Source organism: Ctenopharyngodon idella, chromosome 7, assembly GCF_019924925.1.
Source record: "Ctenopharyngodon idella isolate HZGC_01 chromosome 7, HZGC01, whole genome shotgun sequence".
NCBI classification, from domain to species: Eukaryota; Metazoa; Chordata; class Actinopteri; order Cypriniformes; family Xenocyprididae; genus Ctenopharyngodon; species Ctenopharyngodon idella.
Window position 1 is genome coordinate 40,814,679 of NC_067226.1, and position 11,297 is coordinate 40,825,975.

The 11,297-nt window shown below is 39.3% G+C and overlaps 1 protein-coding gene across 1 annotated transcript; it reads right to left on the bottom strand.

Moving 5' to 3' along the window:
• Window positions 1-242: 242 nt before the first annotated feature.
• Window positions 243-6,717, bottom strand: tyms (thymidylate synthetase). Its single transcript, XM_051901344.1, has 7 exons — window positions 6,346-6,717; window positions 4,982-5,055; window positions 4,694-4,868; window positions 3,992-4,093; window positions 2,520-2,695; window positions 1,406-1,477; window positions 243-653 (listed from the first exon to the last, which is right to left on the bottom strand). Exons 1-7 carry the CDS (start codon window positions 6,689-6,691, stop codon window positions 516-518), a joined length of 1,083 nt encoding a protein of 360 aa, XP_051757304.1. The 5' UTR covers window positions 6,692-6,717; the 3' UTR covers window positions 243-515.
• Window positions 6,718-11,297: the final 4,580 nt, after the last annotated feature.

The window sequence follows — 11,297 nt, forward strand, 5'->3', positions numbered from 1 at the left end:
ACAATATTTTCATGCCTTACAGTAACATGTATGTAAAATGTATGCTTCAGGAATTGTTTGTTTTTAAATAATTTTAGGCAAATACTTATACTGTGTGACACATTAAATATTTTTTAAATGGGAAAATTTAGCAAAATGTTTGAAAAAAAATTAATAAAAAAAAAATTAACTACAACCAATGTAATGACCTTTACATAGAAAATAGTCCAAATTGACATCCGTTATAACACCACAGACAAAAATTTGGGGGGACAAAAACGTTTTTTAATATTATTAAAAAAAAAAAAAAAATCTATTCATAAATTGTAAATGTTAAATTAAATCTACATTTACAATATAACCACTTTATGTGTGTTAAAAATGTTATATTGCAATTAAATCCCAGGATACCTCTCATGTATGGTGGGAACATGTAGACTATTACACATGAAATCTCAAACTCAATTACATATGTATTTTTAAACAGAAATTTTCACCCTGCCTCAGAACATTTTTTAAAAGATGGTTACAAAGGTCTAAACAGCCATTTGCATTTTGATTACAGGATGGGGGTCATAGTCATAGATCTCAAAATCCTCTGCAGAGAAATCATCAATTTGTTCAACTTTGCGTTTGATCCTGAGTTTGGGGAATGGACGTGGCTCTCGCTGAATCTGTGGGTACAGGACATGTTAGAAACACACTTTGAACACTGTAGATAAGCACACACCATTATATCATGATTTCCCCTGTATCTTGTGTTCTAGGACTTTTATTTTGAAGTGTATTTTCCCTTTCCATCGTTCCCTTTGTTCACTTCTTGTTTGCCTTTGTTTCTATATTTACCCTTGTTTGTTTCCTTGCCAATTTATTACCCACACATGTTCCTTGTGGTCGTTGTCTGTACATGTATGTTTATAAAGCTGCTGCGTTTCTGTTCCCTATTTGGATTATCACCATCTTCCCTGTTTGGATTTGTGTTTCACAGTTTGGATTTTTGTTGTCATCATGCCTGTTTGTTTATTTGTTTGTTTAATAAACTATTGTTGCAAACCTCTCCTCTTCCCTGCGCAACCGTAACACAAAAATATGTAGAAATATTGATGCTGTAATTTTATTAGCTATTGGTGGGTGAAGATGATATAATTTAATCAAACAATGAAAGTTTTATTCAAAAATACCAACAGAAATTCAAATGTCTACTAAAGATAAGTTCATCCCCAGAAATACAATTATTTCTTATTTTATCATCAGTCTCTAACATGGACATGGAATTTTTCTCCTTTTCCAATATCTATATGCCCTAATATTTTGAGAAATGAGAGAAGAAAACACACAATACACTTTTATGGGGTGTACTTTGTCTTTCACACATCACTGTAGATCAATGCAGATAGACTAGTTTTGTGGAATTTATGCAACATACCTGCTCTTTCAAAGGCTCAATGTGATTGGTATAGATGTGGGCATCACCTATTGTATGCACAAAATCTCCAGGCTAGGAAAAAAAAAAAAAAAGAATGAGTACAAAATATATTCAGCGAGTTCAATTTTTACTTCCTTTGTGAACTGGATGTGCATTTGTAGTGAACTTCAAATACAGTTCTTTTTAAAAAAAAATATATATATATACTTTTACTAAATTGCAACTTCATTACAAATGTATAATTACAAATAACTGCTTGTCATGCAAAAGTTCAGCTAACTGCATTTAAATTGCATTTAAACTTTTCATTTAATTAAAATCATAGTATATTTGAATAAAAGCCCAAAATTAATCTGATCATCATATAAAGTGATCATGTCTCTTCAGAAAATTTGGACAAAACAACTCAATTCATATGGATTAGTTTTACGATCTCTTTATGAATTTTTGAAGCGTCAAAGTGGTAGTTGAGTGGACTGTCAATGGAGGAAATCTCTCAGATTTCATTAAAATATCTTCATTTGTGATCCGAAGATGAACTAAAGTCTTAAGCCCTGGATACACTGCACGATTTTAGCAATCCTATAAGATCATTACGCCGTGTCGCATTTTTATTGGCTGGTCAGTAGACATAGGTCATAGCAGCAAACACACTGTGTGTTGATCAAGCTGAATTTCTGACACTGTCAGAAAATGAATGTAGGCTATCTTTGGTCGCAAGACCGGGAAATGTCCGTCTTTGAACCTCTCTCACTGTACGACATAGGACCACCGATTAAGAGCCACGATCACAGAAATCACCACGATTGTTTCACGATGGCAATCTTTTGTCTGGGAAAGCTAAAAATCGTGCAGTGTATCCCGGGCTTTAGGGGTTTGGAAAGACATGAGGGTGAGAAAATGATGACAATTTTCATTTTTGGGTGAAATAACCTTTTAAATTTCCATTTGCTTTACTGACAAGAATAGCTATGTAAATGATTTTATGCTGCATCAGATCATGCATAATCATGGATTGTGCAATGATTACCAGATGACTGTACATTATCCCTTATATTTACATTATGCAGGAAGATGTACTTTCACAGATCATCAGATTTTGAAATATGTTCACCTTGAGTCCAGTGATGTGGGCAATCATGTAGGTGAGTAGTGCATAGCTGGCAATGTTGAAGGGCACACCCAGACCGATATCACCAGAGCGCTGGTACAGCTGGCACGACAACTCACCGTCTGACACATAAAACTGGCATAACGCATGGCAGGGGGGCAATGCCATCATAGGGAGATCTGTCAATAAAATGGATTCTTTTGTCATCATACATACATGTCAAATAATACAATATTAGATGAAAAACTTACATTTAAAGGGTTAGTTCACCCAAAAATGATAATAATGTCATTTATTACTCACCCTCATGCCGTTCCACACCCGTAAGACCTTCGTTCATCTTCGGAACACAAATTAAGATATTTTTGTTGAAATCCGAAGGCTCCGTGAGGCCTGCATAGCCAGCAACGACATTTCCTCTCTCAAGATCCATTAATGTACTAAAAACATATTTAAATCAGTTCATGTGAGTACAGTGGTTCAATATTAATATTATAAAGCGACAAGAATATTTTTGGTGCACCAAAAAAACAAAATAATGACTTATATAGTGATGGCTGATTTCAAAACACTGCTTCATGAAGCTTCGGAGCGATATGAATCAGCATGTCGAATCAGCGGTTCGGAGCGCCAAAGTCACGTGATTTCAGCAGTTTGGCGGTTTGACACGCGATCCAAATCATGATTCGACACAAAAGATTCATAACACTCCGAAGCTTTATGAAGCTTCACGTATTTTGAAATCAGCCATCACTATAGAAGTCGTTATTTTGTTTTTTTGGTGCACCAAAAATATTCTCGTCGCTTTATAATATTAATATTGAACCACTGTACTCACATGAACTGATTTAAATATGTTTTTAGTACATTAATGGATCTTGAGAGAGGAAATGTCATTGCTGGCTATGCAGGCCTCACTGAGTCATCGGATTTCAACAAAAATATCTTAATTTGTGTTCCGAAGATGAATGAAGGTCTCATGGGTGTGGAACGGCATGAGGGTGAGTAGTAAATGACATTATTTTCATTTTTGGGTGAACTAACCCTTTAAAAATGTAACTTTTAAACTAAAAAAAAACTTGACAAACTTAAACTCAAAACTAACTGAAATAAGTTTAAGTACTAAAGCCATTACAAATCATTTTTGATAACTAAAATAACACTGAAATAAAATAAAAATATTAGATGAAAAACAAACAAATTAGAAATGTTGCATCTGCAACTAACTTAAAAATTAATACTAAAATTACTAAAACGTAAATAAAACAAACTTAAAAATAAATTAAAGCTAAACAGAAATATTAAAAACAAAAACTAATAAAAATGATAAAAGCACACAAACGTACTAAAATCTAAGTTACATGAAAACTAAAAATACATAAATAAAAGCTAATTCAAAATATTAATAGATACCACAGTAGTATATAAATGATACTAAAATAAAACTGGTGGATGGTAATAAATTTGATTGAGACCTTTGGGATTCCAAGCACACATGATGATCCTCCTGTCTTCTGGGTTTGACTTGATAGTGTCAATCACCTTCTGTAACTGGTCAACACCTTGCCCAGAGTAATCTTCATGGAGAGATGAAATCATAGTCTAGCTTAGACACAAATTCTTACTATATACACATTAAAAAGCTTTTCAAATTTCAAGAATATCGCAAGTAGTCTCTCTCAACTAATGAGGTCTTATATACTGCATGAATAATAATCAGTGCCTACAGTCACCTACACTGATGACAATTATACAACAATTTTAAAGTGCCCCTATTCTGCTTTTTCAGGTATGACCTTTCATGCAGTGTGCAATATAGCTGTTTGTGAATGTAAAAGGTCTGCAAAGTTTCAAAGGTCAAAGTGCAGATAAAAGTTATTGTCTCCCAAAAGAAAAAAACGATTCTGAACTGCCTGAAACAAGTCATCAGTATTTCCAGTCTTACTTCCTGTGTGAACCTACGTAGGTTTGTAACAAATTTGCATAATGCGCACCTATGGTCTTCACTGGCTGCCCGCAAACAACATCTACGTTGACCTGCCCTCAAACACTGTAAATCTAGCTGAGGCCTGGAAGAGTTTGGTTTGTGTTGTTGACATGTCGAGCAGACGCTGGTAATACAGTATACATCGCTGCTATGGTATGTCAACTGTCTATATAAAAAGATGGGCAGTTACCAGTGTGCATGTCTTTGTACTCAGCTCCAAAGTGCCTCCACTGAAAGCCATACACTGGGCCCAGGTCTCCTTCCTCACGATCAGTAAAGCCATTTTTATCCAGAAAGACCCTGGAGCCATTAGCATCCCAGATTCTCACACCCTTTTCTGACAGCTCTTTAGCATTTGTTGAACCCTAAGTTGGAAGAATAAAAAGCAAATTCAATAAAAATGCAAAATGAACAAAAACAACCAAAAAGATATATACAGAAATAAGATACCGAAGTTTGGGATATTTTTCTACTGTACCTTGATAAACCACAGCAGCTCCTCCAATATGCCTTTCCAGAAAACCCTTTTGGTCGTCAGCAAAGGAAACTGATCTGTGAGGTGCAGGATAAAACCAATTTTTGAATTATAGTTTAGTAACTTTTTTTAACAGTAGTTGATCCTTTAATCCAGATAAAATCGTCTCTATCACGTGATACACACGCCACATTGTGAAATCTTTACCGATTTTTATAAAGCAAACATAAGAAAAAAAATGATATATTGTTAATATTTCAAGATGAACACTTACTGGACTAAAGCAACTAAGGAAAGTTTATTTGATCATCAACATTTTTTGTAAAAAGCCTGTTAAAATGTGAGTATCAAATATGATCAGGTTTTTGAGGAGCGTTTATTTGTTCATCTCTTAATTATTGCATTGTATGTTTTAGCTTTAATCATTAAACTATGCATTTATTTAAATATCTTACTAAGACATTTTGTTGGGAGATATACAGTGACAACTGATATTTATATGAGTAGTCTGCTATACTTTACAAATCTCATTGATTTACATTACAGGCTATCAGAATTTCATATTTGTGACCCTGGACCACAAAGTTATAAGTCGCAAGGGTATATTTTGTAACAATAGCCAACAATACATTGTATGGGCCAAAATTTGATTTTTTCTTTTATGCCAAAAATCATTAGGATATTAAGTAAAGATCATGTTCCATGAAGATATTTTGTAAATTTCCTACCGTAAATATATCAAAAATTTATTTTTGTGAGTGGATATGCATTGCTAAGAACTTCATTTGGACAACTTTAAAGGCGATTTTCTTAATATTTTCATTTTTATGCACCTTCAGATTCCAGATATTCAAATAGTTGTATCTCTGCCAAATATTGTCCTATCCTAAGAAACCATACATCAAAAAAGTTTTTTTTTTTTTTTTTTTTTAATACATTTTATTTCTTATTATATTTAAGCTCCGAAATGTTATGTTTAGGCTTGGTTCTTTATGTTTAGTCTCCGAGTACATTTTTGATTAACCTGTTGCTTTCAATTCAAGCTTTTAATTCGTTCATCTGATCTAGAGAAACACAGCAGGCATATATTATCTGTTTCCCTGTTGTACCACAAAGTAGGTTCACAGAAGTGTATTTGTACACCATCTTAGTCAGATAGTCATAGCATAAGAAAACACTTTTTAGTCATAGCATAAGAAAAATGGCTTTTGTTGATGTTTTTATACCTAGGCTCTCTAACACAAAACAGAAGTCATTTATTTTCACATGTTCTCTGTTTTCCTGGTAAACTTGCATTTATAATCATTTGTCATGAAGTTAACTGCCATGAACCGTTGAAGAAACTGTTATCTGCATATTTGTCTCACCTCTGAGACTGTATCTGGCCTGTGTCCCGAAGACAGAAATCACTCCGGTCCCCGTTCTGTCGCCTTTGCGCGCTCCGTGCTGCAGAATGTACTCGACTATGTTCAAGTAACCACGCTCGTCACAAAACAGAGAAAAGTCTTTTTTTCCTCCACCTGCACCTTCTGTCTTGTTTTCTACGTTAGTACAATGGCCATTTGTCATTTGCTCTGCGGCGCTGGGCATTTTCTTCAGTTTAAGACTAAACTCAACGTTAGAAATATCGCGGGCAAATCCTGTAGTGCTCAAAACATTTATTTTTCCCGCGATATTCTTCTTCTTTTTTATTTTTGGCGGTTTGCAGACCATCGTAAAAGCTGCATACTGCCACCTACGATACTGGAGTGTGTAAAATCAAGGCTTCATTGATCTCTACTTATTTTCTCCTAATAAGACCAGTTTCATGTAAAAATTTGACTAATGCCCCAACAATTCCCAACTGATCTCTTATTTCTTGTACATCTTTAATATCCCATTTCCTTTCAGTTATGATAATACATTCTTTAAGTTCTTTTCTTTCTTCTGTATACATCATGAACTAACAATAGCCTGTTCCCTTACTACACTCTGTACTGCGTCGTCTGCTGTTTAGGCAAGACGCAACAGGGAAACTCTTGTTTTCACCGATTCTGAAGCCTTTTTTAATCACGCAGTGAAAACTGCATGGCCATTGGTTCGTGGAATTTAGGAAAACGAACCAATGACGGCCCAGGAGCCTGTGAGGAAAAAACAGCGGGGCAGAGGATCTCAGCGCTCGGATGAAAGTGAGCTCACGTCGGCTCAGGTCCCGCGTGCCTCACTTTTTCCACAAAGAGAGCCTTCCCCCGTCCACTTCTCCCGCCCGGACCAGCGCCCCTCTGCCATCGCGAGTGACCTGGTCTCATTCGGGGGATCTGAAGAAGAGCCGCTGGATGACAGCATGTCGCTAGCGGCCTCGGACGCTGAGGATTGGCCGGACTCACACCTTGACTCCGCCCCCTTTCCGTCTCTAGAGACGATCAACGCCAGGGCTTCCATCGAATCCAAGCTCATTCGCGTGCTCTCTAAGGCCGTTGAAGAGCTCGGCTTGGAGTGGTCTGCACCTGAAAAATCAGCACACAGCCACCTCGACGAATGGTTTCTCCCCAGCGGGTCCTCAGGCTCCTCCCCAGCGGGCCGCTCCCTTTTTTCCTGAGGTGCACGAGGAGCTCACGAAATCGTGGCGCGCCCCGTACTCTGCCCGCCTTCACTCTTCTGCCTCTCACGCTCTCACCTCGGTTGACGGCGCAGAGCAGAAGGGTTATGACAAACTGCCTCCTCTGGATGAAGCTGTGGCCGCACACCTGTGTCCGCCCGCCACCATTGGCTGGAAAACCAAGGTCACCTACCCATCCAAGCCGTGCCGCACCACGTCGACCCTCGCTGGACGGGCATACACCTCGGCTGCCCAAGCAGCTTCCGCCCTGCACTCAATGGCGGTGTTGCAGGTTTACCAGGCCAAACTTCTACGTGACCTGGACCAGCCTGGGCAGGACTCGCCCGCCTTCAAGGAGCTGCGCTGCGCCACAGACCTGGCCCTGCGAACCACTCAGACCACGGCCCAGGCGATTGGGCGTTCGATGGCCAGCCTGGTGGTGCTGGAGCGCCACTTGTGGCTAAATTTGACAGAGATCAAGGACACGGACAAAGCCGTCTTCCTTGACTCGCCTGTCTCTCCCATTGGTCTCTTTGGCCCTGCAGTCGATGGTTTTGCTGAACGCTTCACAGTGGCACAGAAGTCGTCCCAGGCCATGCGACACTTCTTGCCAAAGCGCTCCAGCTCCTCCACTTCAAGCCGCCCAAAGCCTGCACCAACGCAGCAGCATCCTAAATCTGCGCCATCCGCTACTCAGCCCGCACCACGGCCTGAGCACAGACAGCGCTCATGTTCTGCTAGGCACCACCCCCCTCCGAAGCGACAGGGACCCCGGCCCAAGATGCTGGACCCTGCGCCTCAGAAGTCGGCCTGATACCCAAATAAGGAAGAGGAGAAGGCTAAGTCCCGCCACGGCCAGAACACCCTCCAAGATGCCTCACTCAGTTTTCCCGTCGCCCCGTTCAGTTCCGGGTGCTCGAAAAAATGTGTTTTCTGCCTGCACAGAGCCTGTTCAAACGCCCTGGCAGTGCACATTCTCAAAAAGAGAGCAAATTTCCTCCACCCCTTATGTGCACCACAGTTCCTCACAGCGACGGACCAATCCAGCCCCTTGCCACCGAGGGCCGAGGCCTGGCAGGCCATCCCCGGAGTGTCAACTTGGGTACTTGGGTACGGAGTGTATTATCAAAAGGGAACGTACTCGGTTACTAACGTAACCTCGGTTCCCTTAGATACAAAACGGAGTACTGCGTAACGTGCCGTGCTATTCGTAGGACGCCTCATGCCGTGGCTTCAGTCGAATTAAATCAGTTTGCCAAGGCGAAACGGCCGCTTATATAGCCCGAGACCCCGCCCATTTTGGCGGGCTCGAGAGGGCTCACTCGCCATTGGCTCACGCGGCCATGCCGTGCCGTCATTGGTTCGTTTTCTTAATCTCCACAAACCAATGGCCGTGCAGTTTTCACTACGTGATTAAAAAAGGATTCAGAATCGGTGAAAACAGGAGTTTCCCCGTTGCGTCTTGCCTAAACGGCAGACGACGCAGTACTCCGTTCCATATCTAAGGGAACAGAGGTTACGTTAGTAACCGAGTACGTTTTTACTACATCTATTAACCTTTCTTAATGTTAATGTATACAAATGTTCACGTTAGTTCATAGTGCATTAACTAATTTTAACAGGTTCAACAAAAAATATGAGATTGGATTATCATTAACTAAGATTAATAAGTGCTGTAGAAGTACTTTTCATTGATAGATTATTAACTAATGTAGATTTAGCCTACCTTCATTTTTTAATTTCCTTGAATTCCTAGAGCTGGTATCCAGCAGAATTGAAAATTCATTCCTATTTTTTTCTAAATTCAGAAGTAACGCATATGTTTCTATTAAAGCATCATGTTGTTTTACTTGTATTAATGCAGCTGCTGAATTGGCATAAATCCAAATAAATCAACACTCTGACTGGTTTAACTTCTTCCACCCACTGTAAAACCATGCAGTGGCATTGCAACTTCTGTGGTGTGGCGGTTTAATTTCCATCTAATTTCTCTAATGTTCTGTATAAGTTATTTTTAACCTCCCTGCAATGTTCTGGGAACGTTATTTTATGGTTGCAAAATATTAATCTAAAAATAATCATTAGGGAATGTTCTGCATAAGTTATTTTTTAGGTTATTCAAAAAATAACCTTCCAGCAATGTTCTGAGAACGTTATTTTATGTTTACAAAAAAATTAAAACCTAAAAAGAATGTTCACCTAACGTTAGTATTTGGTTAACAAAAAAAATAAACCAAACAGGAACCAAATACTAACGTTAGGGGAGTGTTTGCTGGGATGTTGTTTTCCTTGTATTAATGCAGCTGCTGAATAGGAATAAATCACCACTCTGACTGGTTTAACTTCCTCCACCCACTGTAAAAACATGCAGTGGCATTACAACTTCTGCGGTGTGTTGCATTCTATCTAATTTCTCTTGATTTGGCTGCAGCTCCATATATCATACGTCCGTAATCATAGATCTCATCAATGCATTAGACTATATTTAATATACTTCTTTTCCAGACTCAAAACCAATCTTATTAGATTTTGCGCATATTTACACTTTGTTTCAAAAGGCCTATGTTTAAGCTTTCTGCACTTTCTTTCATTTCAGGTCATGGTTACATGCCTCAGCCTATTTCTTGACCGGACAGAAGCATAATCGTGCATAATTTTGATTTTTTTGGTCATTTTTGTATTTTACCTTTCAAATTCAATCATGACTGACAATGTCTCACTTTTGTTTTGCATTCTTTCTTTGGTTAGTCTTTTGCTGCGCTCACGCCATGTTTTAACCATATAGACTGTAAAAAAAGATGGACGACGCACCTTCACTCTCTACCAATGTAGAAAAGTGAAGTCGCCAATGTCCAAATATGGTGCTGACATCTTGGAGCCCGAGTCTGCGGAGTAGTGAGTATGAAATGGAGCCGTGGTATCAAGGCCCTGCCCACATTCCCACAGAATTGGTTAGTACAGTTTACTGCAGTAAGTCGGTGTGAAATAAACAGTTATGGAAATGTAGAAATTAAAGTTGAAGCTCCAATCTCCTCCCGAAAAAAGTCTGTTGGTTCCTCCGTGACTACTTCGCTCAGAGACGCTGTCGATCTCATGATGTCAAACCCTCATTTTTATAGCATCAACTAACTAAACCCAAACTTATTTAAAAAACTGGATTTTTCAAATTTTGGAAAAAAAATATTTTAAGTGTAATTTGATTGTTTTGTTTGTCTCACGTCCCATTCGATTACATAGAGAAGGTGGGGTTTATGAGTTATACTGTGTCCAGCCACCTGGAGACGATCGAAACGTTTTGGCTTCACTTTTCGAGACTTGTGCGGCACACTTGGGCCCTGTCCTAAATGGCACCCTAAACACTTGCGGTCTTCTTACGAGTCTGCACTTTCGTGACGTAATGCCACTTTGACTGTCGGGAAGACTTCTGCTCCGGAGCTCTCACTAGTGTGGGCTCGACAAAAGTGTACATCGAGGGCGCATATCGACCGCAAAGGGGGGCGCTCGCAAACACCCTTCTGAGAACTAAAATTGACAAATGAGACACCCTACGGTCTCATGGACTTAACGGACACGTGCACATGGCAGCCATTGTAAGTCCACAAGACCGAAAGTGCAATGAAGTGTGCCATTTGGGACAGGGTTATCGTCGTAACCGTAATTCCATAAAGCTGTTCACGTCCTCGGAATTATACATTTCTATGGTAACACTATTAACGCCTAAATGAATCTGCAGCGGTCACA

What these genes read in the sequence shown, in the direction of transcription:
- tyms (XM_051901344.1), bottom strand. Translation starts at nt 6,691, where the DNA reads ATGGTCTGCAAACCGCCAAAAATAAAAAAGAAGAAGAATATCGCGGGA. An exon ending in GGCCAGATACAGTCTCAGAG is followed by an intron (nt 5,056 to 6,345) that starts GTGAGACAAATA and finishes TGCACCTCACAG; the next exon opens with ATCAGTTTCCTTTGCTGACG. An exon ending in CCCACATCACTGGACTCAAG is followed by an intron (nt 1,478 to 2,519) that starts GTGAACATATTT and finishes TTTTTTTCCTAG; the next exon opens with CCTGGAGATTTTGTGCATAC.